We start from the raw sequence: 24,307 nt of genomic DNA, 5'->3' as shown, positions 1-24,307 counted from the left end.
GTGCCAATGGTGCTGTGCTGGAAAATGTTTAACAACCAGCTCTTGTGTGGCAGGGGAGGAAGCAGGTGGGAGGAAGAAAAGCCCTGATTTACAGTTCTGCTGATTTCTATGGTGCAAATATTCCCACAAAGGTCAATGTCAAGCCATCTATATGAAATCAATGAAGAAGTTAGGAAGAGATTACCAAGTTACCAGAAATCCCTTTTAAAACACGCACAACTCCATCTGCCGGCATGATGGTCTGACTAAGTGGGGAAATCACAGCAAGAATACCTTCACTTTACGTTTGTCTAGCACTTTACAATTTATTTCCCTCATCTTACAATAAAAAAAACCAAGTCCAGGTAAGTTGACTGAGTCACCAAGGTGGTTAGGCCACTGTTCAGAAGCCAAGACTCCAGGCTCCAAGTGTGTGTTACCGTAGCACCGGGGCAGGATCCTCTGCTCCACGGCCCTAGCACAGTATGTCCACATCAAATATACCCAAAAACAGCCACATGAAAGCTACAAAGGCAGCCATAAGGATGCTAGAAAATAACTGCTCTCCTCAACACTTTCCGTATCATGAACAGTATGATAAAACACTGTATCTACCAAAGAGTTTCTAGGATTTTTCCTTCAAAACAGACCGTGGAATTGGAGAATACTTTTAATGTAATATTTCCCCTCCTTTCAGGAGAACCAGAATAGGACCAGAGAAGGGAGGTCTCAAAATGCTTGACAATGCCTTAGATCCCATCTGGGCCCAAGATAAACTGAAATAGAGAAAAATATAAAAATACTTTTTGCCATTAGGATTCCCTTGCTTTAGAGCTTGTTTTCATAAAACCTATTTCCCCCTTACTTTAAGGATGCTATTTAAATTTTTTTTTTTTTTTTTTTTTTTTTTTGAGATGTAGTCTCTCTCTGTCGCCCAGGCTGGAGTGCGATGGCCGGATCTCAGCTCACTGCAAGCTCCACCTCCTGGGTTTACGCCATTCTCCTGCCTCAGCCTCCCGAGTAGCTGGGACTACAGGTACCCGCCACCTCGCCCGGCTAGTTTTTTGTATTTTTTAGTAGAGACGGGGTTTCACTGGGTTAGCCAGGATGGTCTTGATCTCCTGACCTCATGATTCGCCCGTCTCGGCCTCCCAAAGTGCTGAGATTACAGGCTTGAGCCACCACGCCCGGCCGTGCTATTTAAATTCTATCTCCAGTATGGTGAAACCAAAACCCATAGGCTAAGGCAGTAGTCTTCCAATGTTTTTGATTCCTTAAAAAAAAAAAAATTAAATATGCACCATTAGCATATACAACTCTTATACATGTAAAATTTGTATTTTATATAATTTTTAAAATATATAAAATGTCCTATCTGGACATCTATGATATGATACAATATGATGGTGTGATATGAGATGAGATAAAAGGAACATAAATAGAAGCTCTCAGGTTTGTTTTTTCTATACCCCAATGGCTTGCCGTGTTAACCTCCTGGAAATACCGACTGTGCCGTGAAGACCACACACGATCGCCTTATAAAGTTACAAGACACCGAAGTCAAACTTATAACCTAATTTGAAAGCCGTAACTTAAGTCACAAGTGAAATTTAATGCTTCTAAAAACAAATGGGCACCTTGTCTGAGAATTAATTTATTTATAAACCATATGAATAGCTAAGACAACTTGACTTAAGCCAAGCATCCACTCATACAATTCAGTATCACATGTGTATTCCTAAACTTGCTGTTTCTTTAGGGCCACCTGTTTGAAATTTAAAGTGACTAAATTCCCTATTTAAAATATAAGGTCATTTCTTGTACCAGGGACACAGATTCACAGTAAAAAAGATAGAGACAGAGACAGAGACAGAGACAGAGAGAGAGAGAGACAGAGAGAGAGAGAGAGAGAGAGGCAGATAGATACATTTAAAAAAGAAATGGATTGTTACTCAAAATACGTGAGGCATGCTATCACCGTTACATTATTCCTGTTAAACACTTAGAACTCCAGTGTCCTTACTTATCACTCTGCATTGAATCAGCTTCATGAGACTGTTTCATTTGGATATTTAATATGCTTCCAATCACCAGGTATGCCAGCCACACAGCCTTCACTATTACCAGATGACCTGAGCTAATAACACACTAATGTCATCATTAGACCTCACTCCCAATACCTCCTTCTTTCTCCTAAATAAACGAAAATGTGTTGGCATGAAGGGTTAATTTTGCAATAAGCATCATATGGAAATGTTTAGCCAAGTAAAAGCCCAATTCTAAATAAAATCATTTGACTAGGAATTGGGCCAGAGTGTAACAGTGACTATGAGGAGAAAACATTACGTCTAAACTGAGCTGGAGAGGCAGACAGACAGCTTCCTTGATCCTTCAGATTAAAAACCCTAGAAGCGCATGGTACAACAGAATGGATGACCTTGGCGAGATGACTTCATTTTACAGTTCCTCATGCAGAGCAAGTGGAGGTACCAAAGATTTGTTGTCTTTTTTGGCCAGAGAGGCTGCCAGTAAGACAGAACCGAATATTGCAAAGTGGGTAGGCAATGCCCCCATGTGATTTGTGACGGGTGTCCCTCTCCTATCACCCTTCTGCCTTTCTCTACGTTTGAAAGACAGAGTTTCATCCTATCTTTCCTACGCAGACTTTCCCAGTGGTTGTGCAAAGCCATTCTGAAGACTCAGACGGCGTATTTATATTTCTTATTTTATTTTTATTTTTGAGACAGAGTCTTGCTCCGTCACCCAGGCTGGAGTGCAGTGGTGCGATCTCAGCTCACTGAAATCTCTGCCTCCCGGGTTCAAGCGATTCTCCTGCCTCAGTCTCCCGAGTAGCTGGGACTACAGGCGCCCGCCACCACGCCCAGCTAATTTTTTTTTAATTTTTAGTAGAGATGGGGTTTACCATGTTGGTCAGGCTGGTCTCAAACTCTGGACCTCAGGTGATCTACCAGCCTTGGCCTCCCAAAGTGCTAGATTACACGCATGAGCCACCGCACCTGGCCCAGAACAGCGTATTTAAAGAGATGACACAAACGCCAGATGAACATGCTGAGCAAGGAACACATGGGAAGGAAACGTGTGAGGCTTTCCCTCCGGTCAGCAGAAAATCCACCCCTTGGGGCTGGGTTTCCAGCATGGCAACCACTGGCTGGACCTGAGCGGGGCAGCTGCCCCCAGGTAAGGTTCCTACACAGTTTATATACAGTTTGTCACTTTCCTCCATGTCCAATGTCACCAGCCCCACTTTACTCCTTTGAGTTCCTGGATTTAAGAGGTGGGAAAAAGGATTTCTTGGCTTGGTCCATGGATAAAAGCAAGGTATTTCATTGCATAATCTCTCATTTCCTATCTTTTCAATAAAATAAAGGTAGGGGTGAGAGACATAGAAAGGAGGAAAAGGGAGAGGAGAGAGAAATAGAGACCATATTAATGTGTCATTTACCAGGAAATTGGACTTCACCGCCACAGTAGAAGAAAAGACTTAGAACACATACTGGATTCATTTCCTGGGGCTGCCAAAGGACCACAGACTGGGGAATTTAAGTAACAGAAATTGATTGTCTGAGGTTTGGATTCCAGGAACCTCAGATCGGGGTGTTAGCAGGGTTGGTTCCTTCCGAGCATGTGAGGGAGGATCTGTGTCACGGCTCTCTCCCAGCTGCTGGGAGCCAGGTGTTCCTTGGCTTACGGGGGACATTGTCCTCGTATCTTCACATCGTCTTCCTCTCTGCATGTCTTTGTCTGTGTCCACATTTCTCCTTTTTATAAAGACACAGGCTTGTGGGATTAGGGCCTACCTTAATGGCCTCATCTTAACTTGATCACCTATGAAGACTGTTTCCAAACAAGTTCACATTCACAAGCACTGGGCTTTGAACATCTTGGAGGGATATGATTCAGCCGTGACACCAAGCATCCAGCTCTTTCCTCTCAGTTCCTTTCCATGAATGACTACAGTATTTGGAATGAGGGTTGACCATGCTCTGCTCAGGTCCTGTAAGGCACAGCCTGAAACACCTTCCTCATCATCCCTGGTCCCGGGTCCTCTGCCACACGCGGCCTGGAAGAGGCAGCCAATCCATCCATCAATCAATAAAAGGTGCTGATGAATTTCACCACACTTGATTTCACAGTGGGCTCACTTTATATTTTCCTTTTCTACTCATTCCAGAAGCTGTTCCTTATTTTGTCCTTTTTTGGTGTTTGGGTTTCATTTTGTATTTTTTCCGGTTTATAAAATACAAGATCATTGTGTAAAACATAAGACATCCAGATAATAAGACAATTTTCTAAAATCATCTCTACTTCCTAAAAACAGCACTCTGACAAGTTTACTTCCAGTCTATATTTATAAAATTGGCATTCGAATGTACCAACAGTTTTGTATTACGCTATTTTTTACTTAATAATATTTAGTAAATGTTATTACTAAGTAGTATGTACTTAGTAATAAAAAAGTAAGTAAATGTTATTACTTAATAATATTTAGTAAATGGTTCAAGGGAATAATGACCCAGCTGGGCATCTTTCTATAAAAGATTATGCATGGACAGATTTTTTTTTTTCAAATTCAAATTAATAGTTTCTCAAGGCACATTCTGAACAACTGTTCAGGTCAAGACAAAAATAAATCCTGAAGTAAACCAATGGTCACAATTATTGAAATTTCTGAGGGATGGATACTCGGAGCCCATCTACTGACAGAGGGTCAATGGCTGCAAGTTGCTGCTAGGCGCCACTGTATGCATGCCCACTGTCCTGCAGGTGTCTGTGGATGCTTCCTCTGACCTCATTCATTTGCACAGCCTCATGACACAGCAAGGTCATGATGACATTTGATAGATTCATCTCCTTTGGGTGCCTGGCTGCCTGAATAAACCCATTGAGCCACTTGGTGATGCCAGCATATGCTCCTTCCACCTACTGAACCACCTTTCGTCTTGCCAATATCTCATAATTCCCCTCATTCCTCAGCACCTGGCTCGTGATGCTGCTTCACAGGGACGTCGCTGTGCTCTGCACAGGATGGCTGGGCTGTCCTGTTCCCTGTACTCCCTGTGTACCTCCAGTCTAGCCGTCAACTCACTGCTCTACCATGCTGGGTCTACGAGCCTCCTCCACTAGACTGGGTCCCTACCGAGGACAGCAGCTGCACCCCTCTCACCTCTGTTCTCCAGGTGCTGACCCCAGTGCCTGGCCCCCTGGGCTGAGCTTGGGTGCATGTTTGTTAAAGAATGCCTGCTGGGCGGCAACAGGCATTCTGCAGTGAATTAGCACGCACAGGTTTGATCCTAGCAGATGTCTGCTTAACATCATCCTTGGGTGTTAAAATAAAAACTTGCATAGCATTTGACATTTGCTTATTTCAAAGTGTGTTAGAAAAAATGGATTTTGGAATCCTAGCTCTCCTCCTCACTGTCCAGCCTTAGGCAAGTCATCCAACTGCTAGGCCTCAGTTAACAGGGGAATTGCCTGTTCGCAGAGTGGTGGTGTTAAGTAAATGAGGTAATGGCTAGGAAAAGTTTAGCACAATGCTTAATACATAGTCACCACATGACAAATGTAGCAAGTGTAATGACTGCTGCTGAAAATAGCTGCCCATTAATGACTGTGCTTCTCTTTTTATTCCATAGCCCCATGGAGTGGCACCTCAGAAGTCACAGGTTTGAGAGCACATCACTCACTACACTGACCAGCTGGACACATGGCCTCACCTCCAGAGCTTGGCTCCTCGAATGCAGGGCAGGGCTGGGTTGTGCTAAAGTGAAAGGCTCTCCACTCAAAGACTTCCTGGTCCCAGTCTCTGCCCCACCACTTCCTGTGTGGCCCTGGGCAAGTCACTTAAACTCTCTGTGCCTAACTACTCAAAACAGTTCCTGGAACAGCAAGTGCTCAATAAATACTAGCTGGCTAATAAAAAGGCAGAATCAGGAAGTGTTTTTCCTCTTAGCTTGCACAGATCGTGATTCTTTCATTTTTCTCCTTCTGTCATTCCAGTATCATGTACATTCAGATACTTAAATTCTTTAACTTGATAAAGAATGGTCTTTTGTGGTTGTTTGTTTGCTTGTTGTACTATCCATAAAGCTTTACTAAGAGAGGAGAAAACAGAACAAGGTCCATTTATGCCCAAACATGGGATGGATGGATGGTTCTGTCCTGTTAATGCTGATCAGTATAACATGTGGCAGGTAGCACTCGTTTTGTAAGAGATTATAAGATCTTTAGACAACCAGACTGCAGCCGGGTGTGGTGGCTCATTCCTGTAATCCCAGCATTTTGGAAGGTCGAGGTGGGAGGACCACTTGAGGTCAGGGGTTCAAGACCAGCCAGGGCAACATGGTGAAACCCTGCCTACTAAAAATATAAAAATTAGCTGGGCACGGTTATCCACCCTGACTCTTTCCGATTACCTCCTCCACCCTGACTCCTTCCGATTACCTGCTCCACCCTGATTCATTTGGATTACCTGCTCCACCCTGACTCCTTCCAATTACCTACTCCACCCTGACTCATTTGGATTACCTACTCCACCCTGACTCATTCGGATTACCTACTCTGTCATAACCATTTTTTCCCACCAAAGCACTCACCCCTGTCACTCTCTTTAAATTAGCCAATAGGAATCGGTTTAGCCTGTGCAGTCTAACCCTAGCCAATAGGGGAAGGACACAGAAGCAGGGGCCACGTGCGTCAGAGATGAGAACCCCTTCCCCTCCCTGGTCCAAGTGTGCCTTCACCATTGCTCCATCTATAAGGGCGCACCCTTCTATAGAAGTAACTTGCCTTGCTGAGAATTAAAAAGAAAATTTTATATTCGAGTGCTTTTTCTTTTGCAGCACTGAAACTTTATTTATAACAATTCCCTGTCACTTCCCGAGGTCTCCCAGGAGTTACACCCCTTAGAACTAGAAAAGAAAACAAGGAAGGTTGCTCTTCGTCAGCTTCTGGAAGCATCCCCACTAGCCCGTCACTGCTGGAGGCGGAGGGACCTCGTGATGCCGAGCCGTCAGGGTGTGCGACTCCGGGTGAAGGCCGGCTGTGTTTGCCCGTTTCAGCTGTGCAGCGTGGACACATGTCAGAAGTAAAAGGTACCCGCAGGTGACAGGGTCAAAAGAGGACAAGGCTGTCCCAGCAGATAAAACTCCTGGAACCCTTGCTCATTCCAGGGGGCAGGGTTTTGCCTTTGGGTTAGAATCTTACACCCGCAGGCAGAAGGAGGCCTGGGCGGGTCTGAGAGGCTTTAAATTCCCTTTGTCATGGGTCATGGGTCTTTTAAATGCCTTTCCATGTGACTTGACTCACCAAAGCCACGGTTGTGCAGCTACTTTGAAGGGCAAGATCACCTGTTTTAGGATCTAGTCCACCCACCGCCAGTTACCTGGGAAGGTGATCACCATCTGGGAACTGATACGGATGACTCTTTGGACCTTCCAAAAGGGGACCCAAATTTGAGGCTGTGGCCTCCCGGCAGAGGTGGTCAGGAGGTCCTGCCCAAAGCTACATTTTGACAGGCTCGAAGGCAGTGATATGAAGGGTTAGGACAGGGGCCACTCAAGGACACTCCCTTTCTGACATCTTAGAGATGAGTAACTAACTACTGGGACAAGTGAAGGAGTCAAAACCTGTTTGGAACTCAAAGAGTGAAAACTCCACTTAGATTGAAATGAGAAAAAGCAGCCCTGTCATTAATCAGGCGGGGAGGAGAGGCACAGAGGAAGCCGGCTGCAGAGTTAGCAGAACAAACTGCTTCTCTCAAGGTCATGCAGTGGTTGGAAAAGCCACAGCGATGCTCTCTTTGGGGGATCAACAGCTTTCTTAGCGACGACACCGCAGACTTCCCTTGTATTTTCATTTGTGGGGTCGGGGGGGTGGCCCACACCCAATTGTTGCCTGGCCAAGTTAACAAACGTCAGGAAGCTGCCACCCTCCGTCTTTTCTCACTTCTCGGAGAGTCAGAAAGGCAGCCAGGCAGCGCCGGAGAGCTAGGTTCACTTGGTATAAACTTTTAACACATAGAATGAAAGCAGATGATCACACATGGATGCGGCCAGGATTGCCCTCAGTTACCATAGCGGAGGCTCCTGAGAGGTCACCTTGCCTTCCCTGTGCTGCCGGCCAGGAGGGTCTGCAGGTGGTAGGAGTGTCCCCAGCCTGCTGATGGTGGGTTAATATATAGCAATGACAGCAAAATGAAAGTGCTGGCCCAGCACCCACAGCATCATCCTGAGGCCATCAGAATGACAGATGACTTCCCTCGGGGGAGCTCCTAGGCAAAGCAGGGAAGAAGAAGGAAGAAGGAAGAGAAGACGGAAAGCTTGTTTTGTTTTACAACTTGATAATCCAATGTGCAAAAAGTACTTTGTCCATAAGGAGGAGGAAATCCAAATTCAGGCCTCACCTAGCAGGTCGCCTGGCAGTCACACACCTGGAGACAGTTTCCAGTGCTGGCAGAAAAGCCTATCAGTCTGCTAGTGTCTGGGATTAGAATGGCATACACAGGAAAGCACACAAAACCAACAGCTCGCACACCTTTCAGGGCAGAGATTCAGAAACACCAGCCTCTAGTAGGTCTCATGTTATGACTCATGTGCCAAAGACTGCTCTGTTCCACTAGCTTGTCTTGTTAGGTTTTCAAACCTACCTGGTGACACCTTGGTCAATAAGCACATGAACAGACTCAAAATTGAGGCACCCTTGCCCAGAGGAGGGGCTAAAAAAGCACAAGTCCCCAACCCAGATGGACTGCCTTTTCGCCCCAAGGCTCTGGCTGGGTGGAATATCTGCTTCCTCTCAGGAAAGCAGAGTTGAGATCTCCCATTCTCCGTGGTCGTCAATTTTAGACAGGTTCCAGTAACTACATGACTTGCTCTGCACTTTCTCCGGCAACTCGGAGCTCCCAGTCCTCTTGCATGCACAGCCCTTGCTGCCACTGTTCCTGACTTGTCACCAGGCCCTGATCCCACCTTCCAGATAGGAGCAGACCAACTTCTGCCAGGCCGCCTCGTCACTGCCAAATCCCTTCTCGAGTAGCAAATCTGAAGTGACCTGGACATCCTGAAGTAGGTTACAAATGTTTATTATTATGCCAGGGAGACACAGATATCACTGTCACCACTACACGCAGTAGTGTTGTAAGAGACAACATAGAGCTTACTCTCCTTTTGCGAACCTTCTACAAATACAGCGGCAAACACTCATCAAGTGTGAGGCGTGGTGGGGGTGGTGAAAAGGAAGTAAACAACTTCCCAAGAGGAAAATCAAAAATTCTAAACCCTTTATTAGAACACGATCAGAACCCCGGTCAACTCTTCCATCCCCTTTACTTCAAATGTCGCTGAGTGTTTTGAAGTTACCTGTCCAAGTAACGAACCAATGGGAAGAAAGATCAAGACCCCCTTGCCAACGCCCCCACTCTTCCTCCTTCCATGGACACAAATTCCAATTTCCATCCTAAATGTAATGTACTTTAAGGAATTTCTAAAGCACTTTCAGACACAGCATCTCATTCTGCATTTTGAAGCGGCCATTGTAATTGGCCCTGTTATTTGGACTCAGAGAGTTTATGTGGCTCACCAAAGGCAATGGATGGAGCCTGTAGCAGGGGAGGCAGAATGTGTAATTTTGCAGGCTGGCACTCCAAATTCTCACTCCCTTCTTGCCACCATGTGGCCTTGCCCATTAAAGGAAGATGTGTAGCTGTGCATCCAACAGCCGTTTAAAACCATAAGCGTCATAGTCCAGGAATATTCAGTGGCAGGCTCCAGCTCATAAAGCCTGTTCACAGCAACACTGAATTTGGAAGCAAGGCACCGGGGCTGGGGGTGCGGGGTGGGGACGATCAACACTGAATTTGGAAGCACAGCACCAGGGCTGGGGGCTGTAGAATGGGGCTAGTGCCCACTGTGTTTCATTTCACTGGCCCTTTCCAGGACAATTAGGTCATCGGCAATCCTTCCCACCCCCGCCTTTTTTTTTTTTTTTTTTTAACCCTGACATTAATAGATTCTCCTAATCTTTCTGTTTTGTTTTGAAATCCACAATGTCAGAAAGGAAAAAAAGCCAGTCTTGGCCACCTTTCCCTAGAGATTAAATGGCACATCCTGCTTAGTGGAAAGGCAATGAAATTCTACTCTTCACCCCTCTTCTTCTAACTTTCTTCCTTCTTTTTACCTTAAAGAAGCTGGCTCCATCCTCCCTTCCTCCTTCAGCATGCCAAGCCAGCCTGACTTGGCCTTTCCTTTCTACAAATCTAGGCAAAAATAAGACAAAGCAACCCTCTAAAAATCATCCATCGAGATTATATTACTTTGAACTTGTTATTCATGAGGTTGGTTGCTGCCAGTAGAATAAAATTCTCTGCTCGGTGTCTCGGTGTGTCCTGCTGTTACCCAGGCTGTCTTTACTGCTTGTTTTGTCTCTATTTGTCTTTTATATCAGCATGGCCTTTTGCATGAGAGCTTTACCACACCAGGGCTGGTAACCGCTTTGAACTTACTTGTTAACACACCAAGCTCTTAACAAATATTTAATGAGATAAGAGGCAAAGACATAGCTCTGCTAGACGAAAGCGAACACAGAGATGGAAGGGCTCCGTGTCTCAAGGAAACGTTTTTTTCTGCCTTTTCCTTAGAAAATCAGCTGCAAATGATGAATGCTCATGACTGTCTAAGCTCAGAGTGACTCATACGCCAGAAGACACAATTAAAGGCATGAACAGTTTCTATCTTAAGTCACAGGAAAGCAGAGGAGAGTTACAGCACAGACGCTGCAGAGTCATCTCCTAGTGGAGCTGCTGAATTTGCCGCGAACTGTCTCCTCCTCTGGCTGATCAGTGGCCCAGCAAGGTTTCCTAAACACTCTTCTTACATGGCCTTGGTTACTGTGAAATAATTGACAGAGGAAGTCTGTCAATTATCTAGAGCAAGGAAAAGGAAGCAGGAAGAGAACAGCCCTGCTAGCACCTAGAGGGATACCAGAAACAGAGAATCTTGGCGAGGATTCTCTCAAACCTGGGGATAGTTTGCACGGGCTTATCACCATAATGTGCCCATGAGCCACCCAGGATCATCACCCTCACTTTCTACCGTATTCTCTTTTCCCAGCAGCCAGGTCTGCTCCTCTAGAGGGAGAAATCTTCCCTTCCCATTTCAGATTGTTTAAAAATGCTTCTACTATTGCTTGGCCCAAAGCCCTAGGAAGCCTTCCTCTGGGAACGTAGGCAAAGGTCATTGCTGGGGTGCACCTGGATGGAAGTGCTTCCTCTGGGGAAGAAGGCACAGAGCATCACTGGGTATACCTGGATGGAGGTGCTTCTAGGTCCTTCAGTGAAATTAGACTGCCCACCCTTCATTGCACCCACATTGAGATGCCAGTTGTCTCAGATGGTTAATTCTTGAGTTTTATTTGGAGTTTGTTCTAAATAATTAATTTGTGATGGATACAAATCTGCCTTGCTTTCTGAATTTGTTGCCCATCTTAATTTCCACCAGAAACAGATATGCTAACGCATCCTGGGAAAAATATCTCCACAATCCTGCCATAAACTTAGCATGTCTTTACCATCAATCAAAAGAAAAATATGGTACTCTCGTGGACTCTGATTCCAAATCCTGTTTCTTATTTCTTAATTCCAAACGAGAAATGCAATTCTTAACCATCCACTTGAAATTTGGGTAGGGGTTATGGCAGTACAAACATACAGGATTTCACATTGCAAACTAACAGATTTTGAAATCTCCATAGGTGCATGCGAGTCACATAAATGCAGGTTTCAATGAAAAGCGTAATCAGTATTGCTTTGTTAAGTTTAAATTCTGCTTAAATAGAGACCAACTGCTAGAGGGTAAAAAGACATTTAAAATTATAAACATCTTTTAAATCTCAGTCGACTATCTCCTTTCCCTTGATTACAAAAGCTCATCTCTCTTCAAACAGCTACAGTTCCTGTCCAAATCATCTCCTACTGTCTCTGCGCTGTTTGGACAAGTTTTTCCTTTTTATATACCACCGTAGAAGCGTACATACTAGGAGACCATTGTTAAGTGACGTCTATGACAAGGAAAAGTACACTGCATCGTATTGAATTGAATTGGTGGTTGTACCCAACGGGCCACAGACAAATAGACTAAAGTTGCTGTTTTACAATGATAACTCAATCTTAGGATCTTATGAAGACTTTCAAGACATATTTCTGTAAAGCATTATAATACGAGACATGGAAGGTCTTGCACTCAAACTATATCTGAAATAGTATCAGGCATATCTGTAAGTTCTGAGCTGGTGAAAAAAGTCATAAATAAGGATATGTCTATGACTTTTTTTCCTTACAAGTTAGTATTCTGAAGTTTAACAACTAAGACTGGATCAGTGGTAATCCACTTGGATAATTATACATAGCTTGAATTGTTTTGATTCAAATTCAAATTTGATCATTTTATTTAAATGGTATCAAAAATATATCATAATTTTGGACTCTTGGCATAATCTTAGATAGATGATATTTAATAGCCAAATTTTTAAAAAGCTCATATTTTGAAATATATTCACATCTACATATATCATTATTAATATCACACTGCATTCTCTACTTTTGAGAATAGGTATAGGCTTAAGGCTAATCAATACCAACAGCAAAATGCATTTCTCGATGTCCCAATATACTCATTCATCTTTTCAATTGTTGAAACTCAGGCCAGTCAAATTAGTCATGTTTGAAATGGCCTAGCATAATCAAACATACAGACACATACACACACACAAGTGAGTGTACTTAAAAGTGGAGAAATAGGAGTAGGGTTGTGAATTGTATCAATGTCAATTTTCTGGTTGGAATATGCTATTTCAGTTGTGCAAGGTGCTACCATAGGGAGAAACTGGTCAAGGAGTGTACAGGATTTCTCAGTATTATTTGTTACAGCTTCATGTGAATCCATTATCTTAAAATAAAAAGCTGAAGAAAAAAGGCAAGGAAGAAAACAAATAGTACACTGCCACTCGTTTTTTAAAAAATATATGTATGTATATGTATCTATTTATATAGACATACACACAGAAAGATGCACATGCATTTACAAGTATAAGAGCTGTATGTATGCTATTCCTATAAGGATAACTAAGAAAGCATTAATACTGATTGGTTCTGAGGATAACTAAAGAAACTAATAGAATGCGTATTTACTTTTCGTCATATACCTGTCTGTGGCTGTTGAATTTTGAGCTACTGGCATTATTCATTCAAAAAATAATTTTGGGGGATTGAGAACAAAATAGCCATTTCAAACCTAAAACAAACAAAAGCAAAACAAAAAAACAGCTCAGCACACAATGAAAGCCTAGTGAATCCATATCAAGAGCCATAATTCTGATTCACACATCCACAATAAAGACGAAAATATAGAATCTTAAGTATCTTACGGCTTGAGATGCAATAGGACAGTCTGCAGTTGATCTTCCGGAAAAGCTGCTTGTTAATTGGCCAGAGGAGGAGAGTGAAGAGCTGAACGGTGTTGATGATTAGCCCCGAGGCAATGAAGACGTAGCAGAAGACCAGGTGGCACAGGAACTGAGACTTCAGCAGTCCCGCGAGGTCCATGATGTGTGGACGCTCTTATTCAGAAATAAATCAATACCCACAGTCAAAGATTTCCAGAAGGAAGAAAGATCCAGGACTCAGGAAGGCGTCTAAAACACAAACAAATAGGAAATGTTAGCAAAAACACAATGTGCTTTTAGAGTCAGAAAAAAAAGTGCTCTGAAAAGAAAAATATACACTTGAGGTTAAACTCATTGTGAGTTAGTTGATTTATCTTTATTTTGCCAACACTGATGTAGTGCTTACTTCCTGTCGAGCATAGTCTAAGCCCTTTAACAATAATCCTTCCTTTCATTCTCCCAATATCCTCTGAGGTTGGTACTTTGATTACAGATGAGGAAATTGAGGCCTGGAAGGTGGAGCCACTCGGCCAGGGTTCACCGCTTCCCAGCTGGGCAGTAGCTGAGCCAGCCACGGGGCCCTGGGTCCCACTTGAGTGATGGCTGCCCACAGGACAGGCCACAAATCCAGCTTCCCCTCCTGCTGCCATCGCGGCCTGAGCCCCATTCTCTCACCCCCAGCCCCATGCCATCTCCCTTCTCTCATTCACCTCCTCCAGATCCCCGCTCACCCCTCACTTCCAGCAGGACTGCCCTGAAGTCAAGCCTGCCCTGGACAAGGACGAGGACACACCCAGAGTGGGTGCCACCTCTCAAGCACCCAGGACTAGGGAGGCATTTACTTGAAAACCACCACTGTTTCTCCAGCACATGAGGGCCATCACTGGCACAGGGTGGGAGCTTAATTTTAAAAAATATTTGTAGAATGATTTAGCGAAGGTAGACAAGGGCTCAATTTTGAGGATATCAGTAAATACAAATAACTATGAAGGTACGAAAACTACCCCCACCACACCCTGGTCACACACACACAGACACACACACACACCACACACACACCACACACACACACAGACACACACACACACCACACACACACACACAGACACACACACACACACCACACACACACACACAGAGACACACACACACACAGACACACACACCACACACACACACACAGACACACACACACCACACACACACACAGACACACACACACAGACACACACACACACCACACACACACACAGACACACACACACCACACACACACACAGACACACACACACACAGACACACACACACACCACACACACCACACACACACACAGACACACACACACACAGACACACACACACACCACACACACACCACACACACACACACACAGACACACACACACACACAGACACACACACACACACACACATCCTTAAGGGTTCTGAAATCAGAAAGAAACTCAACACACACACACAGTTAGACTCACAAGTCCTCTAATCAGCCTCCAGCTCAAAACAGAATAATGAAATGACTTTACAGTTTGGGAAATAAACGGTTTCCTTTGAGGAAAAGGGCAGGAGTTTCAAATACTCTGATGAAAAGGAAAGCTGAGAGCAGTGGACTCGCTTGTCCTGGAAGCAGAAGAGCCTTGCAGACAACCCCAGGAAGATGTCTAATGTTACAACTTTCTAATAATAATAGTGGAGAGGCCCTAAAATGGTTACAATCTTTATTAATAATGAACAATCTGTATACAGATGGTCCTCGACTTACGCTTCCACTGAAAATTCCCAGCTTTACGATGGTGTAAAAGCAATATCCATTCAGAGAAATTTTAATTCAAGGTCATACAACTCTTCTGTTTTTCACTTTCAGTACAGTATTCAATAAATTACAGGGGCTATTCAGCACTTTATTATAAATTAGGCTTTGTGTAAGATGATTTGGCCTAACCGTAGGCTGACGTACATGTGCTGAGCACATTTAAGGCAAGCTAGGCTAGACAATGATGTTTGACGGGTGATGCAATGCCTTTTTGACCTACAATATTTTCAATTTGCAATGGATTTATCGGGATGTAATCCCATCATAAATTGAGAGGCTTCTGTAAGAGTTTCACACATATGATCTCATTTTAAGGCTCCTATGAATCCCACAAGATGAGTATTCTTATCATCCCATTTTTCAGAATAAGAAACTGAGGCAATGGTGAGGTTGGGCAACTGCCTACACTTGCCACAATCGGTAGCTGATCTTGGGGGTCAGTTTTAACTCTGAGCTCTTTCTCCTGCACGTGTCAGGAGTATTTTGGGCTCAGAACTCCCTTTTGCAGAGCAGCCCAGAAATTACCCCAAGGGCAGAAGACAGCACAGCTTTTAGTGCAGTCACTCCTGGGCCATGCAGGTTGGCTCTGAGGACGGTTTCAGGCATACGGAGATCACAGGGAGGCATGTTTGCATTTACTGGAACTATCTGGAAGGCAGGCTGCATTCCTGCAAGATTCCTATACATTTCTGATAGAAAGGAAATGGGAAGAAGCTTTTGGCCTGACTTCTCTGAAATCATCTTTACTCCACTGAGACATCCCATTCTCTAGGCCCCAGAAGCTCCACTCTCTGGCACAAATCCAGGCCCTGCAGGGTCTGAATCATCACATCTCTGGCCTTCGCAGACAGCACTTCCACAGACATTTCCAGGCTGGAAAGCTCCGTACTGAGTTTCAACACTCCCAGGCTCCCACTGAGGAATAGGCGTTAAGCTGGCAGCCCCCACTCAGTGCACTTGACTTTGGGAGCCACGTAAATAGGAGGGGTTTACATGGGTTTGCAGTTTGGCAGCAGTAACAGTTTGATGTTGAATATTCATGCAATTTGCCCATTTTCCCCCGGATTAGCCACTAATGGCGTCAAGACAATCTGGTCAGGCCAAGCTCCAGTTTTCACTGGTTTCTGGGGCCTAGCGTTTGTAAATTACTTGACAAATCCTTTGTTTTGACAATTCTACACTATGAAAAGGAAGCCAGCTGACATCGGAAATGCAGGGGATTAAACACTGCCTTCCTCAGTGTCCAGTTTAATATTAGGGCATTAGGAAGAAAAATAAAGAATTCTTTTTTTCCTTGTAAGATTTCAGGGTAAATTGAAATTTTACCATACGCCCTCCGGTAAAACCCTCACTAGTAATGCATGAACCAGAGTCTCACATGGCAACTGGTGAAGAGGAACCCAAGCAGAGGAGCCTAAAGAGAAATCAGACAAGGCTTGGTGTGTTTGGGGTCTTAAGTTGCAGCTCCACTTCTGTCCTCAAGGCCCGTTTCCTGGCCTGGTGTGTGGTGGTTGCATGTGGGCTTGAGAGCTCCATTGCCCGAGTTTGCGGCTCTGCTCTCTCTCTTCTTGGTTGTGTATTGGAACCCTGTTTTGGGCACATTAACTATTCTGCACCTCAGTTTTTCTATCAGTAAAAAGGGACAACAGAGCCTGGCCGGGCGCAGTGGCTCACACCTGTAATCCCAGCACTTTGGGAGGCCGAGGCGGGCAGATCACGAGGTCAGGAGATCGAGACCATCCTGGCTAACATGGTGAAACCCCGTCTCTACTAAAAATACAAAAAAAATTAGCCGGGCTTGGTGGCGGGCGCCTGTAGTGCCAGCTACTCGGGAGGCTGAGGCAGGAGAATGGCCTGAACCCGGGAGGCGGAGCTTGCAGTGAGCTGAGATCGCGCCACTGCACTCCAGCCTGGGTGACAGAGCGAGACTCCGTCTCAAAATAAAAATAAAAATAAAAATAAAAAATAAAAAAAAAAAGGACAACAGAGTCTAATCAAAATCCCAGGGAGGCTATTGCTTTTTGATTTTGTGAAACTTACGCAGATTCTCAAATTTATATGCAAACGCCAAAACAAGAATTAGTCAAGGCATCCTCTGAAGAAGAACCAGAAGTGTTGTGAGGTGTTAAATAATTTAACTGACTTTAGAATGAGGGCTGAGTATTAAAAGAAACACGGCTGAATTATGTCGGGGCGTGTCTGGAGGACAAACGTGTGACATAGGTCTTAAGTTCATTCCAGATAGACGTTTTGAGGACCCATCTGGATTAGTCCATTCTCCCACTGCTATAAAGAAATACCTGAGACTGGACAATTTGTAAAGAAAAGAGGTTTCATTGGCTTATGGTTCTGCAGGCTGTACAGGAAGCACAGCAGCTTCTGCTTCTGGGGAGGCCTCAGGAAGCTTTTACTCATGGTGGAAGGCAAAGGGGGAGTGGACATCTTACATGGCAGGAGGAAGAGCGAGACAGAGAGATGGGGGAGGTGCCACACACTTTTAAACACCCAGATCTCAAGAGAACTCACTCATTATACAGTACCAAGGCGGGGCGATGCTAAACCATTCATGAGAACTCCACCCCCGTGATCCAATCACCTCCCACCAGGTCCCACCTCCAGCGCTGGGGATTACAAATTCACCGTGAGATTTGGGCAGGGACACAGATACAAACCATACCAGCGTCTTTCCCATCCTGAATAAAACAGCACTTTCTCTTCTAATGTGGCAATTAGCCAATTTCATGTCATGCTGAAGAAAGATGGTATAAATATCTGGCCAGCGATGAAAATAGCTGGAGAGAAACATTTCAAAAATACTTTGCCTATTTCCCTTTTAGCTTTGCAAGTACCTACAATGTGACAGAAAGAGCCTTTCCAGCAAATCCACTTCAGTAGCTTATTATATGAGGCGAGGATATGACAAAGAACTTATGCTGTTTCTGAGCATATCAGAGCGGTACTCATGGAGTTTCTGAATCAACAGAGAATTAGGAAACTGCTGCTATGCCATATTTCTGTGAAAAAAAAAGAAGATGCTTCTTACTATCAAGGCCAAAAATGATGAACTCATGTGCCTGACAAAGCAAAGATGATGTATTGCCTTTTTCTGGGTTTTGGTACTTATGAAATGAAACAGCAGGTGTTTTCCCATCAGTGAGCTCAGAAGCAGCGTTTAAGCTTTACTTTTTCCTGAGATTCACCCCATGACCTTGAAAGACCCTAGGGATGGGAGTGCAGGAGGCCAAATCCTACTGGGAATTCCCTTTCAACAAGTTCACACAATGAAATCTGGCTACAGAAGCCGGCACAGTTACCTCTGGGGGCAGACAAATGACCCGATGAGGGCTTAAAGCATGCATTAAAAGTCAGCAGGAGGCCAGGAGCAGGGGCTCACACCTGTAATCCTAGCACTTTGGGAGGACAAGGTAGGCAGATCACTTGAGGTCAGGAGTTCAAAATGAGCCTGGCCAACATGGTAAAACCCCATCTCCACTAAAAATACAAAAAAAAAAAAAAAAAATTGGTGGACGTGGTGGTGGGTACCTGTAATCCCAGCTACTCGGGAGGCTGAGGCAGGAGAATCACTTAAACCTGGGAGGCTGGCAGGGCGCGGTGGCTCACGCCTGTAATCCCAGCATTTTGGGAGGCCGAGGTGGGCGGATCACAAGGTCAGGAGATCGAGACCATCCTGGCTAACATGGTGAAACCCCGTCTCTACTAAAAATACAAAAAATTAGCTGGGCGTGGTGGCGGGTGCCTGTAGTCCCAGCTACTCAGGAGACTGAGGCAGGAGAATGGCATGAACCTGGGAGGTGGAGCTTGCAGTGAGCCTAGATCGTGCCACTGCACTCCAGCCTGGGCGACAGAGCGAGACTCCGTCTCAAAAAAAAAAAAAAAAAAAAAAAAAAAAAAAAAAACAAACCCTGGGAGGCAGAGGTTGCACTGAGCCAAGATAGTGCCACTGCAACTCCAGCTTGGGCGACAGAGTAAGACTCCATCTCAAACAAAAATAAATAAAAGGCAGGGGGAGGCTTCTCTCGAGATAACGAGTCCCAGACAAACTACAACCTAGTGAACTAAGGCAACATGCAAAAGGGATTGTGGAAACACAAAGACATTTTTACATCATAGAGAATAGGAAAAATGCCAGGAAACCCTATCTGGATACATTATCGGAATTTTCCAGAAGGCAGCACCTGACCCATGAGCTCAATATACATCACCTGAAAATGACGGCACCAGCATTTAAAACATAGACAAAAAGCAGCTGTCACTAGGAATCATAACAGATTCAAGGAGACATAATCTAATTCAAATTACCTTTATTTCCCAGGCCACTGGTAGATTAGTAGATACTGAATTTAGCCAATCATTTGGCAAAGTCTCTGGCAGTCCTCAAGGGCACATATTGAAAAAGTGTTGGCTATGAGTCTGTGTGAAAGGAGCTCATGGCTGTTTGAGAAAGTAGGTAACCGTCATTAACATTAGCACGGCTTCTTACTAAATACCAGAAGGAGTCTCCTTCAGCACCACTTGGACGTAAAAACTGAGTCATTCATATAAGGATGGGAGAGACAAAGGGGGTTAAATACACAGGGGATGTTGACTATAAGCCAACAGTGTACTAAAGCGGATAAGTCAGCTGGTATAGACCTTTAGAGAATATTAGAATACACTGAGTGAGAAAAGTTCACAAAGAAGTATAATTCTTAACTGTAAAATAATAATGTGTGCATATATGTCATTCATACCTACCTCTGTTACTATATCTATAACTATCTATTAATAGTGGCTAAATGTTGGCAGAAGGATTATGGCTGATTTCCTTTTCTTCTCTGTGTTTTATCATTCTTTTTTATGATGAGAATGAAATCCACCCCATTCTGGGCACAGAACTGGACAGATTCCATTTCCCAGCCCCCGTGAAGGTTAGGTATGGGCGGATGATGGGCATATGCCACAAAGGTGAGATACTTGCAAGTCTCTGAGGGAGAAAAGGTACACTGCTTGCCAACTTGAGGAAGGACCACAGGGTTGACATGCTCTATTAAAGTGAGCAGAAAGGTGATCATCCAAAGCACCAGACAAGAGAAATTCTGAAATGTGCAGGCAACGCGAGACCACCTGGAAACCAAGCACTGCTGTGTGTGTGTGTGTGTGTGTGTGTGTGTGTGTGTGTGAGAGAGAGAGAGAGAGAGAGAGACAGGGGTCGGGGGGGCAATGCAGCATAGTTGTTGGAGCTTCCGCTGTGGAGAGGGCACTGAGAGTCAGGCAGTCTGGCTACAAATCCAGGCTTGGCCACTTTACAGCTATGGAAGTTGATTAACTTACTTGGCCCTCACTTTCCTCACGTGTAAAATCAGAACAATAAACTTCAGCATGAGGTGGTTGTAAGGATCAAGTATAGTAAAGCATTTGAAACACTTGCCAGGATGCCTGCAACAGGGAGCACCCAAGTAATGGGGGATTTTTCTATCATTTGCAAGAAGACAAAGAAGGAGCATCTAAGATAGATGACTTCGTCTCTCCTGGGAAAGCCAATGAGATGGTCATCAACTCAGTTTTCCTTCTCTACATATCTAGATCAAGACATTGTCTTTAATTTACCTGTAATGTGTTAAAGCATCCTTCCCCAGATGTTTTCATTCTAACCTATACTTTTTTGCTAGTGACTCAGAAATGGGAAATAATGTAGTCACAAACACTCACGTGTACTTCACCTTCCTTAACTATGTAATCTTCCCAAAGCGTGGGATGGAGATGAGATGATAGGGTTTGGCTGTGTCTCCACCCAAATCTTACCTTGAATTGTAGTTCCCATAATCTCCACGTGTTGTGGGAGGGACCCAGTGGGAGGTAACTTAATCACGGGAGTGGTTACCCTGATGCTGTTCTCGTGATAGTGAGTTCTCATAAGATCTGATGGTTTTATAAGGGGCTTTTTACCCTTTTGCTTGGCACTTCTCCTTCCTGTCATCATGTGAAGGAGGTTGTGTTTGCTTCCCCTTCTGCCATGATTGTAAGTTTCCTGAGGCCTCTCCAGCCCCGCAGAACTGTGAGTCAATTAAACCTCTTTCGTTTATCAATTACCCAGTCTCGAGTATGTCTTTATTAGCTGTGTGAGAATGGACTAATCAATACACATAAAAATATGTTAAAGTGCAAACGAGACAAACTCGCTCACTCTAGCACCGAATTTCTCAGGTACAATTTCTACCATGAAGTTCTACAGACACAGACAGCCAGGCACATACACTCCAGCATAGCGTTTGGTCGACGGGACTCCTGAAGTGAGTTATGTATGGTGTAAGGCAGATGGTACCATATGCTGCCCAGCCTATGTTGGTGAAAACATAAGCAAATGAAAGAAAACTCAGAATTTCCCCATGAAAGAATCCAAACCGCATCCTTCTCTAAACACAGAGAGCTGTCAGTTTAATGCATTACATTAGGCAACAGGATAACCTTAGTTAAGACTTCATATTCTGTCTTATTCAAAATTCGGAAGCTATGAAATAAGCATGAACCTCAGTCAAACTCAGGAAGACAGGCTAAACCTGAAATGGGATTAACTCTGCCACAATCTGGACTTAAAAGGTGTTTATGTGTTTGTTCTTAATATATATTCACATTGCAGCACTCAACCAGGTGAGGGTTGTAGAAAAGGCAAAACTTTCTTTCTTCCAAAGACATCAGTCCAAGAAGAACTGCTGAAATAATGCTCCTGCCCAATTTAGCATCATCATTAAAATCTAAACACCTTATTGAAGCTCTTTTGACCTCAAAATCCAGAACATACAAAAAGAGATCAAAGAAATGAATGCAAATTCTTTTATACTACTTTTTACATTCCAAACTAAGCTTTTTGTTTTTAATGATAATACTCCATTCTACAGAGATGAGGTAGAATGGGACGCCTAGCCTCAGTGTGAGTACAAATCCATCTTTTTAGTAAGCAATTTCACACACATATAAGGACCTTAAACAGCTTCATACCACTTAATAGTAAACAATTTCCGACTATCTTAAGGACAAAATTAACTTTCAGAAAATTCCCTACGTATAAAGATACTCAACCACTACCGTTTCCAACACCAAAAATTAGAAACAATTTGTATTTACAACATAAGGAAACAAAAAACTGAATTATGGAAGACCCACCAAATGGAATAGGTGAAGTGTCACTAAAATAGGTTTGTAGTAAAATGAATACATTTTCACTATGATATTAAGTGACAGGATACAAAATCATGTGGAAAAAATAATCACAACTCTAAAAAAAGACGGAAGAAAAGAAAGCCTTACCAAAACACTAACAGCAGTTATCTTTGTGTACACACTCACACACACACACACACACACACACACACACACACAAGTCTGTCCACCTGGAAGCCTGGGCTGGGTTCAAAACTACAGCTTCAGCATCTTGATCCTTAGGAAGAAACTGACAAGGTACACTCCAATATCCCTTCCAAGCCAAACACATGGATGCCCTCCCAAGGCAACTTTTCCCTCTATGCCAGTGCAGTCTTCCTCAACAGTGATTAAGGGATCCAGCTCTGCCGCTCTTCTCCAACTCCCATCTACAGAGAAGATTCCCAAGTGGCCCAGGTTAACCAGATGAATAAAAGAAAATAAAAACCTCAGGGATTGGCAAAGACAGCAGCACAGCTAAAGAAGTGGGGACAGCTGGCAGATTCTGTTTCTGAACCAATATTTTGGTCTCCAGGACACAGAATCCCCACGGACTGCGGTGCCGACAGAGGAAAGGGGAGTGGCTACAATCCCAGGAGAAATGAGGGAGCTGGTGTCCAGCACACACTACATTCAGATCGCCAGCACTCCTTCAGGTCAGATGAATGTGGCCAAAGTCTCTACAACGGTGGCAACTAACTTGTGCAGGCCTGAGGAAGGTGCTCAGTTCTCACTCCTGGCAAACAAGGCTGGGTTCAGTTTTGAGTCCCTTGGAGTTCGGTTGGCCTAATTCCTAAAACAAAACAGGAGAGAAAGTATTCTAGACTGGATTTAACTGTCTTTGGGACGAGCTCTAAGGAAAATAGTCCTCAATTAAAAAATAATCATCATTGGCCAGGTGCAGTGGCTCACACTTGTAATCCCAGCACTTTGGGAGGCCAAGGTGGGTGGATCATGAGGTCAGGAGTTCAAGAACAGCCTGGCCAACATGGTGAAATCCCTGTCTCTACTAAAAATACAAAACTTAGCTGGGTGTGGTGGCGGGCACCCGTAATCCCAGCTACTTGGGAGGCTGCGGCAGGAGAATTGCTTGAACCCGGGAGGTGGAGGTTGCACTGAGCCAAGATCACGCCATTGGACTCCAGCCTGGGCAACAAGAGCAAAACTCTGTCTCAAAAAAAAAAAAAAAATTATCATCATCTGGTGGTATGGCAGAAGCCTATACAAAATTCACGTATTTTAAAATTTCATAGAATAGTCCTTTGTCCAGTACATGATGTCTGTTAAAACAAACCAAACTCTGAAGAAACTGTAAATCACATTATGTCCTCTAATAAATAACCTTTAGTCCCTCTTCAAAGCCCCACTGTTACATGATAAAAACTCAGGTCTATGGAAAAGTGATGCTTCTAAGTTTATATTTAATAGTTGGTTCTGAGTAGCTTGTGAGAGAAAAACAAATTGGCAAGAGCTCTTATACCTAGTTCACAGAAAGCTAAACTTAAGCAAACACAGATGGAAAACCTCAGGAACTTACTCTGTCATGAGAAGAAATAAGGCAGAAGGAAATTAAACTAAGTATTCTCTAAGGCTTTCTGTAGCTTTAACTGCTATGAGATGAAAATGTTGGCCGGGCGCAGTGGCTCAAGCCTGTAATCCCAGCACTCTGGGAGGCCGAGACGGGCGGATCACCAGGTCAGGAGATCGAGACCATCCTAGCTAACACGACGAAACCCCGTCTCTACTAAAAAATACAAAAAACTAGCCGGGCGAGGTGGCGGGCACCTGTAGTCCCAGCTATTCGGGAGGCTGAGGCAGGAGAATGGCGTGAACCTGGGAGGCGGAGCT

The 24,307-nt window shown here is 44.1% G+C and overlaps 1 protein-coding gene across 2 annotated transcripts in view; it reads right to left on the bottom strand.

The window, feature by feature from the left end:
* The window catches only part of LOC105487511 (1-acylglycerol-3-phosphate O-acyltransferase 4), a 145,524-nt gene that overhangs the window by 87,203 nt on the left and 34,014 nt on the right, over window positions 1-24,307 (bottom strand). For both annotated transcript variants that reach the window (XM_071095942.1, XM_011750973.2), the window contains exon 2: window positions 13,417-13,683. In XM_071095942.1, the coding sequence (XP_070952043.1) occupies window positions 13,417-13,594 (178 nt within the window). In that variant the 5' untranslated portion in view covers window positions 13,595-13,683. The remainder of the gene's footprint in view (window positions 1-13,416; window positions 13,684-24,307) is intronic.

The sequence above is a fragment of the Macaca nemestrina genome, chromosome 5 (assembly GCF_043159975.1).
Source record: "Macaca nemestrina isolate mMacNem1 chromosome 5, mMacNem.hap1, whole genome shotgun sequence".
In the NCBI taxonomy this organism is placed as follows: domain Eukaryota; kingdom Metazoa; phylum Chordata; class Mammalia; order Primates; family Cercopithecidae; genus Macaca; species Macaca nemestrina.
The sequence above is the reverse complement of the archived record's forward strand: the minus strand, read 5'-3'. Positions and strand labels throughout refer to the sequence as shown.